We start from the raw sequence: 18,683 nt of genomic DNA on the forward strand, positions 1-18,683 counted from the left end.
ATACTAGCAGATGGTAGAATAAATAAAATATGCATCCATAACTTAATAAACTTATATTATCATCTCGTTAATAGTCATGTAAAAAGTTACAAATTTAAAATATACCAAGTTTAATAAATAATGTTAAAATGTCATAATAGTAAAATTGTATTCTTTTATGAAATTACACATTATCAAGAAGAGTTTTTATTGAGGGAGATTCCCCATTATTTATAAAACACATGCACAATGTTCACACATGAGAGAAAAAAGGCAACATTGTCATTTCACACATAATTGTAAACTCCCAACTCTCTAAGCCCTAACCTCAAATCTTCAGTCATTGAACCTTCTACCACTGCAAACCCAAAGCGACAAAAGTTGAAAGTGGGACAATGAATGGACAACGACCAGAAACTCATCTCCAACTAATCATCTTTTCCAACAAGAATCACATACAAATGCAAGTGTCTTCCTTGCTATTTTTTACATTGGATCTTTGGATGCTCTATATTTTCACCTTAAAAATAACTATTGCAACGGTCATCTCCTCTTGAAAGACCATCTCCAACGATCATTATTTATATAATTTTTTAAACACAACAATCATCTCTTGAAAGACTATCCCCAGCAATCAATTTTAAACACATCATTATGACATGACACATGTTTAATTTTAGACTGAAATGGGAATAGATTTGTAAAACTGATGTCAAGAAAAAGTTTGTTATCCAAACGTTTGTCTATGTTTTTTGTAAAATAAAAATCAGTTCTCTAAGAACAATTTACCAAATGCCTCCTGAGGAGAAAAGAAGTAAAATTCTTGTTCTACCAAAGGAATTTCTAAAAGAACAAAAACAAGTGGGAACATTGCCAAAAAGGGCCTTGATTCCAGCTGCATGCAGCAAGATAATTGGGTAGATTAATTACATAGAAGGAATGGATCATGCCTGCCACAAAATTGGGCTGCGACCACAATCTACAAAAAAGAAGCAAAAAATGAGGACTGGGCTCTTCATGTGAACCTCCCATCACTGCTTTTTGCGTAAATTCCTATTTGTTGCATGTTCTGTATGTAAAATATACTGTAAACAATCTGGATGGAGGTAGGGTTCCTGTAAAAAATCATTTCCTCCTCCTTCCCTGCAACCATAAAGATCATTACCAAATAAGCCACAGCTTAAGCCAGCTTTGGTAACCATGCAAAACATTTAAAAGAGCAAAGGTAACATCATGGACCATGTCCATCAATCATGGAGTCCTAAAATCACGACAGAACAAATTTAAATACCGCCATAACACCATTCTTTAATATGTCCTCTTGTGACTTAAGAGGCCCCATGGCGCTAATGTTGCTCTTTTGACATCTTAAGGCAAAATTCAACTCTTCAAAACAAAATATGGTTTCTTGTCTTACTGAGCCTAGATAGTCATCCATCACTGACTGCTTCCTTTTCTTTAATGCTGATGTTGGACTCTCAAACACCGATCTAGCCATGGCCCGCTTTGATGGTGTCATGTTCTGGATAAAGAAGATGAAAAGAAAAGGCATACCTAGTTAGACATCATCAATGCATTTTTTGAAAAATTAGATTAGCTAAAAAAAAGTACAGCTACAGAAAATTGGTGCAAACATGAATTAGAACGAGAGGATGAGAATTAACCTTGGCATGCTTTTTATCTTTCCGTGCCTGTCTCTCCCTCTCATCAAATTCTTGATTTTCCCTCTCTACCAACCGAATGAGAGTATCACAGCGCCGTACAAGTTCTTGAGTAGTACGAGATTTTATAAACCAATCAAAACGGAATAGGGGAGAGGTGCGGAAAGCTGCTTTCAGCTCATCCCAGTTCCCATACCCAAGCTTGTGAACCATGCATAACTGAAATCATGCAGCTGACATAAGAATGGTTGTGCATACAAGTATATTGCAAAAAAGCTTGGCACTTTTTACTGAAATTTCTGTGTTAGTACATATTCTTGGCTGAAACTTGGGGACTTTTCAGAAACCTCACCATGAAACGATCACACTCTTCATTATACAGCTTCCCCTTGTTCTGACCATACTGAATCTTCAGTTCCAACCATGGATTCTTGTAGCGGTCTAGCTTCTTCCCAATAGCTTTCATAATCTCATCTTTCCGAGATATTCTTGCCTCCCCTCTTTCAATGTTCTTGATAATCCTGTCATAATCTGGATAGATGCAACGAAGGGAGCATGTGAAAAAACTTAAATGAAATAGAAAAATAATGGCTTAAGACACCTTGCCAAAAGAACTTGTTATAACTATAAAAAAGCAAGAGATGAAACCTTGAGCAGAAATTCTACATTCAATTTAACAGATGCAGGTTTCATATTTGGCAATTAGTATGATACTAAGCAAAATAAAGAACAAGTGTACGCAAGTTCCAATTACCATTTAGCTCCTTGTATCTTTCTTTAAAGACTTTGGCATATCTTTCAACTTCCTGTTCTGTCTTGCCTTCTATCTCAGAAGCAATACTTTTTATGTCATTCCGACCATACTTCTCACAAGCCCGGATAAAAGTATTGAAATCTCTCCTAGTCCATGTTGAAAATCCCTAAATTTCAGCAACAATCAAGTTCAGAAAAAGGTTCAATCTTTACATTTCTTTCTTTTTTTATTTGGGGCATTGAAAGGTGTGGAGGATTATTCAGGAAGAGAGAACATTACGGTCTAAAGAAACCACTATAACAATAATGATCCACTCACCTGTTCTAAAAGCTGTTCTTTCTCTTCTTGTTCTTCTGTAGTCAAGGGCTCCCCAACATCTAAATGGGCAATAGCAATATTAAAGGTCCAATTGGATATTAGAATCTACCATTGAATAACAGAAACGTGAATACTTAAAAAATAAAACGAGATGTACAAAAAAAAGTACAAACCCTCAGGCTCATCCCCATCACCAATAGTATCCTTCATCTGATTCTTTTGATGTGTTTGCTGAAAAACAAATGGAAACTTAAGTAAATCCTCAAACCATGGAAGCATGACTTGCAGACCAGAACAAAAAGAGAAAACAGGTGAATTAAAATGCTGCTGACCATGAGATAGCGAACTTCCTTCTCATAAAGCTCACTTAGCCTTTGTGTGTTGAAGAACTGGAAGTCATGCCTGATAACCCAAAGGTAATACAAATGAGTCTCAATGGCAATCTAAGCACCTACAGGAACTCACATCAAAAGACACTTACAACTGAGGCATACGAGGAATTCGTGGTTCTCTTGGTTTTGCTGGACCACCCTGACGCAATGCTTGCTTGAAGTACTCAGATTCTGAGTAACTAATAGAGAAGAATGACAAATTTAAGTTACAAGAGAGAAGATAACAAACAGAAAAATCAGATGCAGTTTACAACACATCCCCCCCCACAAAAAAAAAACTTACTTGCGCTTACGCTCTCGCTTTGGTGGCTCAATCCAGTTTTCACTAACAAGCTTCTTGAAGTCTAACTTGTTCTCATCCTTCATAATGTGGAAAAATGAATATTTTAGTGTAATGTAATACTATGATGTATGTCTCAAAACATTGTTATACAACTATTATTTGAGCAGCTCTTAGTAACTAAAAAATGGTAGTCAAAGAAATAGTTCCACCTTGCCATCATCAAAATCATATAGCTCAGCAGCTGTAAAAAACCAGATAAACATTATTAGGCAAGGAAATAGACAGTGATCAAGTGAAAACTCTTATTTATGAATCAACTTACTATCATCCATTTTAAACTTGATAGCGTCTTCTGTAAATTTCTTCATCTTGGCATCTAGTTCTGCTGTTGCCTCCTCTCCTTTAGCTATGATTCTATCAATATCCTCATCTGTGATTGTGCTATCCTTGGAACTGAATACCATTTCAGCGCCAAATCTCACCATTTGCAATAGTTCATCCTTGTTAACAGCTGCACAAACATAAACAATAAAAAATCAATTTACTTCAGACTTCCAGACTTGCAATAATAAAACAGGAAGCTTATAAAGTAAATATTGCTTACTTTTTTGTTCAGCTAACCGCCCTTGTTGAATCACTAAAGCATCAAGTGCAAGCTTTTTATATGCCCTCTCAATGACTTTCTCCTCTATGGTGTACTGAATTATCATGCATAGGAAAAATATAAAACATTACTGATATTTTAAATACAGAAGTGAAATCCCCATAGGCCACAAAATCAACACAAACCTCTGTGCAGAAGCGAAACACTTGAACCTCTTTCTTTTGACCAATCCTATGGGCACGGTCCTGTGCTTGCAAATCCACTTGTGGGTTCCTGGATTAAGAATATTAGAAAGATTACCACTGCATGTTTAGAACCATTATTGAATAAACCACAAGCACACCGAAACAATGGCTTACCAATCACTGTCATATAGAATGACCACATCTGCAGTGGCAAGATTAATACCAAGGCCACCTGCTCTGGTTGACAATAAGAAGATAAACTTCTCGCTTCCTGGTTGGTTGAAGGCCTCTATGGAAGCATCACGATCTTCTCCACTAGTATTTCCATCAATCCGACAGTACTGATACCCCCGGAACATTAAATAGTCTTCCAGAATGTCTAGCAGCCTTGTCATCTGAACAAAGAAAAACAAGAAGCACCCACCCACAAAATTAGTAAAGAAGATTCCCAGTGCAGCAGTGCTTACAAGGAGAAAGTGGAGAATTGATGATAACGCTGTGAACTGTAAGGATAAATGATCCCAATGACAACTATTTCTTTATGAATTGCAAACAATTTGGTGAAATCACATCATTTCTAATAGACCTGTAAGCAATATAGACCTGTGAAAATATTAGAACCCTTGAGTCACGTTCTTTTAGCTTTGATAACAACTTGTCCAAAAGAACCATTTTACCTGCAAGATGGGAAATGATTATTACTGTTGAGTATTTAATAGAGTCAAGGAACTTATGAAAGAATTATAGAAGGAAAGATTACCTGCATTTGTGATAAGATGTTCTCCTGTGGTGTAAGGTGGGCCAGGTTCTGCACCTTGGAAAAGGTATGGGTGATTACAACATTTACGCAATTGCATTGCTATATTCAGAAGACGCTTACGCTCTCCACCAGCATTAACAACCTCTAAGTCTTTTTGCAATAAAGCCCGATAGAACTGCTTCTGCAATTGGGACATCCCTACTTTAAGTATTGTTTCCTTCTTTGGGGGCAAGCCTTTCTCAACGTCTGACTTCAACCTTCGGAGGAGAAATGGACGGAGGACCTTCAAGATGCACAATTATCATTTATCATAGTCATCATACCAAATAAAGGAAAGGCAAATAAATGAAAGTTCAAATATGACAGCTAAAATTGTACCTTGTGAAGCTGTTGAACAACCTCCTGCTGGTCATTTTCACCAGATATTTGGAACCACTCATCAAAGGTTTCAGAAGAACTAAATATCTCCGGGAGCAAAAAGTTAAGAAGAGACCAAAGCTCATGGAGATTGTTCTGCAGATAAGCAAGATTGTATAGATATTAATACCGTACAGGAACATTTTGCAATAGATGCCCAACCATCATCAAGCTCAATAAAGGCACTACCCTAAAATGTGATGACAAGGATTCAATGCAGTGATACAAGACAATCAAGATAGATGAAAAAGATAATCAAGAAGAGATCCTTAATACATTAAAATGTAGTTAGCCACATATAAAATCCAAATCTGCCATATAGAAACTTTCATTGTATTTTTATCCTTAAAATGAGCTCCAATGTGAAAATTAATGATTTTAGACATAAAAACAAGCACCAAGCATCCACATGAATGTGTTTACCCCATTTTCTTCCATATTCTTGGAAGGTATGTAGCATGTACCTATTTAAAAAACCAACCACCCTCCGGGCCAGTATCGCATTGACACAGATACAAGAATCATAACCTAATGTGTCCAGAAGTCTGACTTGGCAAGAAGCAAAAACAAGGGCTCATAGCCGCATCTATAAGAAAGTATAAACTACTAAAATAGTCCATATTTTTTCAAATTCTAGCATCCTTTATTTATAAAACTATAAAAATAAAAATTAAAGATCTAGAACCTTTGTTACTTGATAACAGATTCGTGTAGCCAAACCCCATATAGTTGGGACAAGGCCGAGATGATGATGATGATGATGATGAACCTCAGTTACATGATAACAGTTTTTGGAAAAAAAATGATGTTTATTGTGTATAGTAGCTATTTATTTATTTCAAAAATAAGCAAGTAAATTTTTTAAAAGGCAAGTTCAGATTTCTCCCTCACAGAATCCTCCTCACCCATCTCACAGCACATTGCAGCCACACAATTGGGAATATTTCCCCTGCTTGTATGCTTTCATTCATGGGGAGATGTTCCCAATGCACGGCTGCAAGTGCTGAGGAGGAAATCCAAATTCCAGCATATCGTATCAATCAATAAGAGAAACAGAATAGCCCATGTACAACTAGGGCCGTACATTGGGAATATACAAACTACAAAAGTATCAACTGTATCATCAGACCCCGAATGTTTACAAAAAGATTTCCAAGACCAGAAAAAAGAACTATATTTCCTTCCTCTAAAATGTTTTGGATTCACCAGCCATGAATGAACCATTCCTACTGTATCATCAGAACCCAATGCAATCCAACACAGATTTCATCCACTAAGGAGATTCCATGCAGCAGTAGGCAACACAGGCTACGCCAAAATGAACTATGAACTAAACCTAATTTAGCCATGCAATAGATATAATGGTCAATAGAGGTAGCATTGAAAAAGTTAGAAATGGTCATCACAGCCATCCAGCTAGCAGGCAGACCAACTCTGCCAAATGTTTGCAATATAGTAACATGTTAGAATCATGACCAATTACTCAATTGTATATCCAATTTAGACTCCTACTTTCCTTGACTAAGTTACAAAATCATGCTCATGTCAAATACAAAAGGCAGATAATAAGAGAAACTACCATCCAGCACATACTGCACAAAATGTATGCATACAATACACTAAAGATATACATGCATCCATAAATAATTGGCTACCTGAAGTGGTGTCCCCGTGATTAGAAGACGGTAATTTGTGTTATAGAGTCTCATTGTTTTTGAGAGAAGTGAATTCTCATTCTTGATTCGATGAGCCTCATCGATAATAACATAGCGCCAGCTAAAGCGACGTAAAGTACTTTTTTCTTTGATGGCCATTTCAAAACTTGTAACACAAACATCAAACTTGCCAGCAATCAATAGGTTCTCACGTATATGCTTCTGTGTAATCAGAAACCAGAGTAAGCCATTAACATTATGGTTTTAAAAAGTAAAGCAACAAAGAAAGAAGAGAATATCCAAAAGGTGTATTTGCTTACTCTTTCATCTGGATTTCCTAGAAATTTTACTGCACGAAGAACTGGACAAAAGCGCCGAATCTCCTTCATCCAGTTGCCAAGAGTAGATTTTGGTGAAACAACCATATGAGGACCAGTGATTCCTCTAAACTCATGCAAATAACCCAGTAGAGAGATTGTTTGCAGTGTTTTTCCAAGACCCTAGGTCAAAGCTACTCCAAATTAATCCATATAAACTGGTTAAAGGCTGTACAAGAAAATCATGGTATTATATCAAACGATCATATGACATCAGCACTCATGATTTCAAACAGACCAGAGAGACCAATTCCATTTAGAAAATTTGATGGATTATATCCAAGGTACCAGTGTATCATATAATATTGTTAGAATACACAAATCAGGGGTATTTTGGTCATTTGGGTTTATCTATTTGAGAGTGAAAGATCTATTTTCTTTAAGTTTAAGTTATGTGTCCCATCACTTATGAGGGACAATATGGTCTTTCTTGTAACTATGTTATTGGAGATAAATGCAAGTGGGTCGGCTAGAGGTGGACTGATTTTTTCCTAATCTGGCCGAACCCTTCTTCTCCTCCTTCTCTTCTTCTTCTTCTCTACTTTAACCTAGAATCGAATAGGGATTTTACATGGTATCGGAGCAATAAAACATAGTTCTCTTTTCCCTTTTTTTTCTTCTTTCCTCACTATTTTTCTTCTTCCTGGGTTCGCCACCAACCATTTCAGCTTTCTTCGATTTTCTTCTAGCCTGAGTGGAAACTCGACAAGAGGCCAAAAAGGAGTGGTTGTTTTGTGGTTTTGGAGGTGAGTATGCCTCAAGTTACTGTGGTGGTGGTCGTTGAGGTTGTGTACTAGATGCCCTCTATTCTGTGATACGAAGATGGTTGTTTGTGGACAGGTATGAGCAGTTCTGTTTTTTACCCAAATAGTGGGTTGTAAGTGCTGTGTTTTGGTTCAAAATATTTTTTTGTGGAGGTTTGAAGTGATTAGAATGCATATCAGCCTTGTTCTTCTCTGTTTTTACCTCATATGTGTGCTGAAAGTAGAGTTTTTCGACTGCTGAAGCTCACAACAGCAGTGGTGTGGTGGTGGTTGTATTGTGTTGAATGGTGTGTGGATGATTCTGAATAGTTGAAAGTGAAACCTTGTGTCGTGTGGTGGTTTTATACTGATTTATGTGTTTGGTTTAATGGCTGAGTGACTTTAGCCCATGTATTTGGTGTGTGAATGGTTCTGCAGTGTGCAGTACAGGTGTTTGATTTAATGACCGAGTGATTTCAGCTTTTGTATTTGATGTGCAATGTGTATTTGAAGAAGTTGGTGGTGCTGAGAGTGAGATAAGTTTTGTGGAAGTGCGTGAGGTTGTGTTGAATATTTGAAGGTGAATTAGTTAAGATGGCATCGATTGAAGATGGGAATGACAATAAAACAGGCGTTATGATTTCTCCAGATTACCTAAATGTTCAAATGACATCTATTAAGTTGAATGGTGAGAATTATGTGCCGTGGGAAAAATCTGTGGAGGTGTTTTTAAAGGCCAAGGAAAAAAGTAAAACATGTGAGAGAGGAGAAACCCTCCTCTGATTCTCTGGGGTTTAGTGATTGGGAACAGGAAGATGCACAAATAATGACATGGTTGTGGAATAGCATGGAACCAAAAATTAGCGTGAACTTTATGTTCCTAAATACAGCTAAAGAAATCTGGGATCATGCTAAGAAACTGTACTTCGGACAAGACAACACAACTAGGATGTATCAGTTGTAGCAAGAGTACTTTAATTTGAAGCAACGCAATCAAAGCTTGGAGGAATACTATGCAAGTCTGAGGAATATCCAAAATGAGCTCAATGTGTATCATCCTCTAACACAGGATGTTCAGATTCAGCAACAACAACGTGAGCAACTTGATGTGACAAGGTTTCTGGTGGGTTTGAAGGCTGAATATGAGCCTGTCCGAGCACAAATACTAGGGGGGTCTGCTCTTCCCTCACTTGAAGAAGTTTTTGCCCGTCTCAGGAGGACATCTATTGAGTCTATAGAGCATTCTTCTCTCTCAAACAAATATGGTTTTGTGGTGACTAGAGAGGGAGGTGGTGGTCGTGGTCGTGGACTTCCAGGTAACCGTGGTGGTCTCATGTTTAACCGTGCTGATGGCCGGAGTGGAGGTCGGGACTTAGGGGGAGGTCGTGATAAGGGAAGAAGTAATGCCCCTAGGAAATGTACACACTGTGGATTAGAGGGGCACACGGTTAATTTCTGCTATGATTAACATGGTCCACCCAACACTTGGGCTAACCATGCTGTGACTAAGCGTAATTGTACAATTACTAAAAGTCAACAAACTGACTTGATTCCCTCCACATCTACTGGTGCTTCTGGGAAGGAGATGGTGAGTGTACCCCGTGCAGTATATGAGCAGTTCCTTCAGACATCTCAGCAGAACACAGCTACCCTTGCCCATTCAGGTATGGCTTGCTTGGCTTCCAAGCCTTCACACCGGATCATTGACTCCAGAGCATCAAACCATATGTCTGGGACTCCTAATGTATTTTCCTCTCTTTCTCGGGCCTCCACATCTCAAACAGTTACTCTTGCTAATGGTTCTACATCTCTCAGCTGTGGTGTTGGTGATGTTGATCTCTCCTCGTCTTTATTATCCGTTTTATATGTTCCCAAGTTCCCCTTTAACCTTATGTCCATTAGTAGATTAACCACGTCACTTAATTGTTCCATAACCTTTTATCCCTCTTCTTGTGTGTTTCAGAATCTCAAGATGGGGATAAAGATTGGTGGAGGGCATGAGGCAGGTGGATTGTATTACCTTGATGGTGGTGGCCTTCCAGTAGCTTTTCATTCGTCTCTTACTCCTCTTCAATGGCACTGCAAACTTGGTCATCCTTCTCTCAAGGCTCTGAAGTTGTTGGTTCCTTCCTTGAGTCATCTTTCATCTTTGGATTGTGAGTCATGTCAACTTGGGAAACATCATAGAGTCTCTTTTAGTCCAAGAGTTTATAGTTGTGTCTCGAGTCCTTTTTTTTTAGTTCATTCTGATGTTTGGGGTCCAATCAAAATGATGTCATACAATGGCTATAAGTATTTTGTAATTTTTGTTGATGACTTTTCAAGGATGACATGGATTTATCTTATGAAAGATCGCAGTGAATTGTTTTCTATTTTTCAAAAATTTTATGCTGAAATGCATACCCAATTTGGTGTTCATTTAAAATTCTCCGCTCCGATAATGCCAAAGAGTACACCTCAATACCATTTCAGCAATACTTAGAGCACCATGAGATAATTCATCAAACTTCTTGTGCCTACACCCCACAACAGAACGGTGTAGCTGAACGGAAAAATCGATATCTCCTTCAAACTGCTCGGTCTTTGATGCTTAATATGAATGACCCAAAGCATTTTTGGAGTGATGCTATCCTCACATCTTGTTTTCTCATCAACCGGATGCCCATGTCCATCCTTGGAAGTCAATCCCCCTTATCGGTGTTGTTTCCCACCTTATCTTCGCTTCCTCTCACCCCAAGAGTCTTTGGATGTGTTTGTTTTGTTCAAAACTTGGGGCTTGGTTTAGACAAGTTAGATACACGAGCTACTAAGTGTATCTTCCTTGACTACTCAAGGACTTAGAAAGGGTATAAGTGCTATAACCCTAACTTCCATAAGTCATTTGTATGTTTCGATGTCACCTTCTTTGAATCAGTTCCTTTTTTCTCGGATACTGTGGTTTCTTCTCCTTCCTCCGTAGTTCCTCTTCTCGTCCCTATTGCGGATCCCCTTCCCATGGTTTCCATTCCAGTTGCAGATTCACCTCCCATGCCAGTTACTACTGAGAGGCCACCAATCAAACAAGTGTATACTCACAGAAGAGCACCGGCCCCTCCTCCAATTCAGCCCTCGTCAACAGATCATGTCATTGCTTCTTCTCCCTTAGACCTTGATCTTCCTATTGCCCTGCGGAAAGGTAAACGCACTTGTACAACACAATGAAGTCACTGTTCTTCCTCCTGGTAAGCATGTTGTTGGGTGTAAGTGGGGCTACACAGTGAAGTATCTTCCAAATGGCAATGTGGAGCGATTGAAGGCCAGGTTAGTGGCCAAGGGCTATTCTTAGCTGTATGGTGTGGACTATATGAAGACATTTTCTCCTGTGGCTAAAATCAACTCAATTCGGGTGTTGATTTCATTAGCTGCTATGTATGATTGGCCTCTTGTGCAACTGGACATCAAAAATGTTTTCCTGCATGGTGATCTCATTGAGAAAGTGTATATGGAGCAACCGCCAAGGTTTATTGCTCAGGGGGAAGATGGTAAGATTTGTAGACTCAAAAAGGCAATTTATGGACTAAAACAATCTCCACGCGCATGGTTTGGCAGGTTTAGTGAAGTAGTGAAAGAATTTGGGATGAAACAGTGTCAGGTAGACCATTATGTGTTCAGCCATGACTCAAAAGATGGGAAAATCTTGCTAGTGGTGTATGTGGATGATATTGTCATAACTGAGAGTGGCAGTAACAGGATTGACAAGCTGAAGAAATTCCTACAGGACCACTTCAATACGAAAGATTTGGGTAAGCTGAAATATTTCCTGGGAATAGAAATTGCAAGGTGAAGGCATGGAATTAACTTATGTCAAAGAAAATAAGTTCTTGACCTACTTGAAGAAACAGGACTGTTAGGTGCTAAACCAGCAGAGACTCCTATGGAACTTAATGTCAAGTTGAGTGTTGATGCAGGTGAAGAGTTTGATGATCCTGGAAGATACAGGAGGTTGGTGGAAAAGTTGAATTATCTGACTATTACCCGACCAGATATATTATTTGCTGTGAGTATGGTGAGTAAGTTTATGCAACATCCTCGGATTCCTCATTGGGAAGCAGTTCTAAGGATTGTTAGGTACTTGAAGGGTGCTCCAAGTCGTGGTTTGCTATACCAAAGTGGAGGGACTCTTGAAATAGTAGGGTATACAGATGCTGATTGGGCTGCTTCTATATCAAACAGGAGATCAACTATAGGGTATTGTACCTTCCTTGGTGGCAATCTTGTAACTTGGAAGAGCAAGAAACAAACAATGGTGGCAAGGAGTAGTGCAAAAGCTGAGTACAAAACTATGGCTCATACCACATGTGAACTAGTATGGTTGAAGAACTTGCTACAAGAGATGGGGTTCTCGGTTGACAAACCCATGAGACTATACTGTGATAACCAAACTGCTGTTCACATTGTCACTTTGTGAGAGAGAAAGTGATAACCACGTTTCATGTGAGCTCAAGAAATCAGTGGGCAGATCTCTTTATAAAGGGATTGTCTCGGGGCAGAGTAGATTATATTTGTGACAAGCTGGGACTATATGACATATACTCTCCAGCTTAAGGGGGAGTGTTAGAATACACAAATCAGGGGTATTTTGGTCATTTGGGTTTATCTATTTGAGAGCGAAAGGTCTATTTTATTTAAGTTTAAGTTATGTGTCACATCACTTATGAGGGACAATATGGTCTTTCTTGTAACTAAGTTATTGGAGATAAATACAATGGGTCAGCTAGAGGTGGACTGATTTTTTCTAATCTGGTCGAACCCTTCTCCTTCTTCTTCTCTTCTTCTTCTTCTCTACTTTAACCTAGAATTGAATAGGGATTTTACAAATATCAAGGGTTATCAATACAGAAAATAATAGTACTTAGGATTACCTGTCAAGAGGTAAAATCAAAAAAAAAATTAAAAAAGTGACTTCCCATCAAGTTGAAACTCTCAATACACAAATTTTGAGTATCAAGAGTATTGATACTTTGAATCATGATTATATCAACTAAAACATGAACAGCTTTTGGTCTTGGTACCAAAAATAAACACAAGAGAAGAGGATGACAAGGAAATCTAAAATGGCAAGACTAAATTACATCTGCATACCATCTCATCTGCAAGGATTCCATTTATGCCATTCTCATAGAGCCGTATCAGCCAGTTTAATCCAGCCAGCTGGTAATCCCTCAACTTCCCTTGAATGCCTACACAGGATAAAATTAAACATAAAGTAGACTAACACTAAAACAATAGCAGTTGGCACAGCTCATGGAAAAACAACAAATGATGGATAAATATACCTCCATGGTGGCTTACTAAGATATACACATACATATTATATTTTGTGGAAGACCTCACATTTGTGAGAGTATAAGGCTCCATGGATTGTCCAATACTACAGAATCTAATCTTTAAAATAACCATGAATTAATTTGGTGCAGCTTCAAGGAAGATCAATGAACCCTTGTGGACCTTATGGTAAGGTTCATCACCAATTCTGGAGCAATACATGCCAAAATTTCCCATTCATTGAAAGCAAAATCACTATTTTTCTCACATGTGCACATAACCCAGTGGATGCCTTCCCTTGTTCCTCATATTTCAAGCAAAGTCACCACATTGCCCAGGAAGTGAGGGAGAGCAGTGTTTTAAAAGGTAAAAGTGCAAGGCACAAAAAAAAGCACAAGGGGCAATTTGTGCCCAAGGTGAGGCACACGCTTTTTTTGAAGCAAGGTGCAAAAATAAAAAATCAAAAAAAATGTTAGAAAATTCAAAAAAAATGTCAAAAATGCAAAAAAAAAATTCAAAAAACATTAAACTTAACATTAATAAAAAAATATAAACTTCAATTTTAAAATAAATGTTTTAAAAAACCTATTATCTAAAATTAAAATACATAAACATAACATGTAAAATGTATTCAAATGAAAATTTAAAAATAAAATCAAACATATAAAGCATTTTGAAGCATGTAAAACCCACAATCTCTTTTTTACCTCAATTGCATTACTTCAAGTAGATAAAGTGATGTAAAACAAGTTTCTATTATTGATCCAAAAAAATAAAGTGATGTAAAACATAATGCATTCCCAATTCTACAAGCCACCTTTGTACCACACCCCTCAAGGCAAGCCCAAACAATTCAATGTTAGGGTCTTAAATTCTTAATTCCCACATAAGAAATAATGATTTTATAACTTTAATTTCCTTTTAAGAAAATATTTTATTGAAATGAATGAATGAACAACATTAGCAAATAGGGGTTTTACTCCACTCTTGTGGTGTGGTCAGGGTCCAGGGGGACTTTGGGCAAAGCCCACAACCCAACCACTAGATTCAAAAAAAAAAAAAAGCAAAAAAACATAAAATTTTAAAAAGGCACACACCTGGGCTGAGGCGCAAGGCACATCGTGTCTTTTGAAAGGGCTTTGCCTAGGACCTAAGCAAGGCACATACCTTAAAGTGCACCTCGCCTGTGTATCTAGACACCTTTTAAATCACTAAGGGAGAGTGGGAGGATTTCTGAAGTTTTCTGATTGAAATCTGGAACAGGAATTTAGTTGTTCTAAGAAAAAGTATGTGGCAAGCTACAGGATTTTCTAGATTTCAAAAAATCATCCACCAAGTTGTGGTTAAGTTTTCTGTACAAATCTAACTGGAATGCAAGTAAAAGGTGCAAAATGGGTGGTAGGGTTTCACTAACAGCTAATGAATCAAACATTTTTGCTTCCTTGCTGAGAAATTATGTTTAAGAGGAGAAAAAATTGAAGCTTCTTGCACTTATATTTTTCTGTACAAATCTAACTGGAGTGCAAGTAAAAGGTGCAAAATGGGTGGTAGGGTTTCACTAACAGCTAATGAATCAAACATTTTTGTTTCCTTGCTGAGAAATTATGTTTAAGAGGAGAAAAAAATGAAGTTTCTTACACTTGTACTTTTTTAGCAACCAAACAGAACCTTAAGCTCATGCTCCAGAATGCAACTAAAACTAAAAGAAACACCTGAAAATGGTGCATAGTACAACTTTTTTATTGGCAAGTAAAAGATCAGAAGCTTGTCTATTGCTGATTAATAAAAGTATTTCAATTATCAAAAAAAAGTAAAAGATCAGAAGCACAACACTTCAAAATTTCCCCTGATCTCACTTGGATGCCAAAAGTAAAATAAACTCTAGATGCAGGATAATAAAAGGTGAGGAAACATACTTTACATTCAAAAAAAACTGCAGGACTTAACTGTCCTACTCAAATTAGATTCTGTGAAATACCACAACACTTGAAAAAAGTGAAATAAACCATATTCTCCAAGTACAGCCATAATATTCAACAGTTTGACATCTTACTTAGTCGAGGACGTAAAAATATTAGTAAACTGGTCGCTGATTATGATTTCCAGCAACTAGTTAGTTAAATAAGACCACAAGAATCTAAATTAGAAACAGAAGAATCCACAAAATGAACTGAATTGGGACAAAAGTAGATGATAGAAGACAGGACAATATGCAGGGCATTTCTTTTTTTTTTTTATATCGTCTGAAGGGCTATACAACAGGGGGTAGCCCATCGGCCCCATCCCCCAACCTAGGTGCAGGTGAGATTCGACCCCAAGTCTCCGCTATGACCAACAAGAGACCTTACCAACCAGCTGATTGGCACATTGCAATATGCAGGCCATTTCTCTTTCCCCATCTATTTAAATCTTTGGTGATACAAAAAATGGGGACAACCAAGTTAACACAATAAGAAAGGGATGCAACCATGGAGGACCGCTGCAATTAATCATCATTGCCTCTTGACGCTCAAGGGACAACATTCTGAAATCCATAAGATCAATGGAATCTAGTCATCCTAAAGTCCCACTTACAATAGTACAGCATAAGGTCATGGCATTACAAATCTATCAAATGCATGCCATTCTTGCAAAAGATAGGTAACAACTTACATGAAGGTTGTGTCACCAATCGTGTATTTCCAGCACCAGAAAAAGCATCCTCTTCCTCCTTAAGACATTCTTCGTCTTCTTCTTCTTCCGTTACCTTGGATGCATGGCGACCCCTGATAAATCCAATGAAAAAGCAAAAAAAAATCAAAATTTAAAATAAAACATGTTTGTAATATAAAATGCCACCACTGTACTTTTATCCTTTTAAACAGCTTTGCTGAGACAAATAGTAAAGATATACTATAAAATAGGCATATTGCCTAACACTTATAAACTCATTTGATTACTTGATAAAATCTAGCCTACAAAAAAATGATGGTAATCTTGCCTAAAATATTTTGCTTGATGATTTTGTTTGTTCCTCAGCAATGTAGTCCTTTTTTTCTTCAGTCAAAAATCAAGCCATTAAATCAACCCATTAAAAGAGGGAAACTGTTTATGATGCAACTACAAAAAAAAAAGTAATAATAATAATTCATAGAAGCCAATAATGTGTTTATATATGCAAGCTTCAAATGTAAATCAAGGTAATTAGTTTTGATGCTTGCCTTATTCCTACCTCATCCTGCAAGACAACAATCTATCATTTTGTTAAGTTATTTTGTGGTGTAATTCAAAACATCTATCTCTAACTTGCACTTTCCATTTATAGTTATTTCAAGTTAGGGTGTTATACTCCATTTTCCAGTCACTGAGGACTTAGTACAGATCTAACTTTTGGCATTTTGTGAAGTACTCTATTAAATTTGTGTTTCATTGCTCTGTTCCAAGTTCTAACCTTTTTTTTTTCTTTTTTAAATAAAGTTTCTTTATTTTTGTTTTTGAAATTTTCTTTTTTGTCACACAACATTCGAAATACAGTTATATTGCCTTGTCAACTGTAACTTTGTTGGTTTTCTTATTTTAAGTATTTTAGGATTTACTGATTCTTTGGTTGATCAAATGTTCTGGTAATTTGACTCATTGTTAGTTTATTCTTCCATCTTTTATATTTTCTCTTTTTTCCTTCCATGTTATAGGTTAAGTAAGACTGTAAGTTAAAGCATTTATGCTTCTTCACCAATCACAGTGCCATAATATAATTGAATTACATGTCTAAGCACCAGAACTTCCTTGCACAACTGTTATTGATAACCTCGGTTTGTTTCTACTTCCTACCAACAATAATGTCATAAGCTTTACAAGAACCATACCTTCCCCTCGGTTTCTTTTGAGATGCAGATTGATTTCCTTTGGCAAAATGTGCAAATATCTCTGTCTGCTGTAGTAAATACTTCAAACGGCCTTTTCCTTTGTTGTTCTGGTCAAAAAAACATCCATAATTTTTTATACCTATCTAGTAAAAGGACCAAACAAAAAGCAGCAATGTGTTTATTATCCGGTGAATTACAAACCATGTCCGCATCAATAGCAGCATTTTGAGCATCCAATATTTCCTGGACTTTTTCCTTCTTCAGCCTTTGCAGTTCTCTCAACCTGGCCCTTTCACGCTGTCCAACTTCAGCACTAGCCGAAGTGTTTCCAGCCTGTGGCAATACAATAAAAACGATATAATTGGCAAAAGAAAATACTTCATAAGGCGCAAACACAAACAACCAATTAGTAGCTTAAAAACATAAATGAATCTAACAGGCAGGACCCAACAAGCCTGAGCTACTTTTTTAATGCAATGCACGAAACAGAGATGAAATTTGCAGAAATGCACTGGAACAATATTAAATAATACATCGAACATACTAAGCAGTTGGTAACACAGATAATAAGCAAGTAAAAGAGGGAAAAGATAACAGTCCCTTAAAACAAATATCAAAAAAAAGGCATGCTAAGCAACGAAACCCATCAAATGGGGTGAGGAAAGACAAGGAGAAAATCCCCCTTCACCAATGCAACGACCCAAACCCTAGACACACAGCCCCCTGATACCGTATAAAGGAGAAAAATGATATAGACCATAACACATACCATAATATTTGACTTGTCAAGACAACAAAAAAGAGGCTGCAAATCCAAACAACACATCCAAATTCGCAACCTTACCTCATCATCCTCATCCTCCTCATCCTCGTCCTCTTCGCTCTTCGCATCACCTCCGACCTCATCTTCGGTCTCTGAATTGTCCCCCCCTGCTTCGTCGTCGTCAGAGCCAGTCGTCCTCCCGACGACCTCGAGCTCTTCCTCGTCCTCTACGTTGATCTCTTCGTCCTTCTGCTCTTCCTCCGAAGAGACTGAGACATTCGACGGGGCTTCGTCGGAGGAGGCCTCGGAATTGGAGATCTTCGCCATCGATTCTCGGATCAAGGGTTTTGTGGATCGGACTCAGGCGGCGAAGGAGTCGAAATGGAAAACAGAGAAGAATGGGTACCGGAAGGAAGAGGAGTACCTAAAACTACTTTTGGTCAAGCAAATGTAAATATATTGAACATGGAGGGGTAATGTTTATATGTGTTTGAGAGAAATATGGTTTTCTTGGGCGTTGCCAGGCGAAATTTCCCGCCAATTATTCGGCGACGACGATAATTTCCCGCCCTGGTACCTAACCAGTAACCATTGTTCTGCTTAGGGGTGTACAGTTCGGTTCGGTTCAGTTCGAACCGAAGAC

General features: G+C 37.7%; 1 protein-coding gene across 1 annotated transcript; it reads right to left on the minus strand.

The window, feature by feature from the left end:
* Positions 1–691: 691 nt before the first annotated feature.
* Positions 692–18,620, minus strand: LOC148861618 (putative chromatin-remodeling complex ATPase chain). Its single transcript, XM_088981930.1, has 25 exons — positions 18,122–18,620; positions 17,479–17,610; positions 17,278–17,384; positions 16,085–16,197; positions 13,250–13,347; positions 7,329–7,508; positions 7,009–7,230; positions 5,315–5,449; positions 4,937–5,219; positions 4,780–4,853; positions 4,351–4,571; positions 4,177–4,264; positions 3,992–4,085; positions 3,710–3,898; positions 3,597–3,628; positions 3,388–3,464; positions 3,194–3,283; positions 3,045–3,114; positions 2,886–2,943; positions 2,713–2,771; positions 2,395–2,560; positions 1,993–2,171; positions 1,644–1,859; positions 1,397–1,501; positions 692–1,122 (listed from the first exon to the last, which is right to left on the minus strand). The coding sequence occupies exons 1-25, from the start codon at positions 18,365–18,367 to the stop codon at positions 1,105–1,107; spliced, it is 3,252 nt and encodes a 1,083-aa protein (XP_088838056.1). The 5' UTR covers positions 18,368–18,620; the 3' UTR covers positions 692–1,104.
* Positions 18,621–18,683: the final 63 nt, after the last annotated feature.

This window comes from Nelumbo lutea, chromosome 4 (genome assembly GCF_056320005.1).
Source record: "Nelumbo lutea isolate HS-2025 chromosome 4, American lotus-T2T, whole genome shotgun sequence".
Lineage (NCBI taxonomy): Eukaryota > Viridiplantae > Streptophyta > Magnoliopsida > Proteales > Nelumbonaceae > Nelumbo > Nelumbo lutea.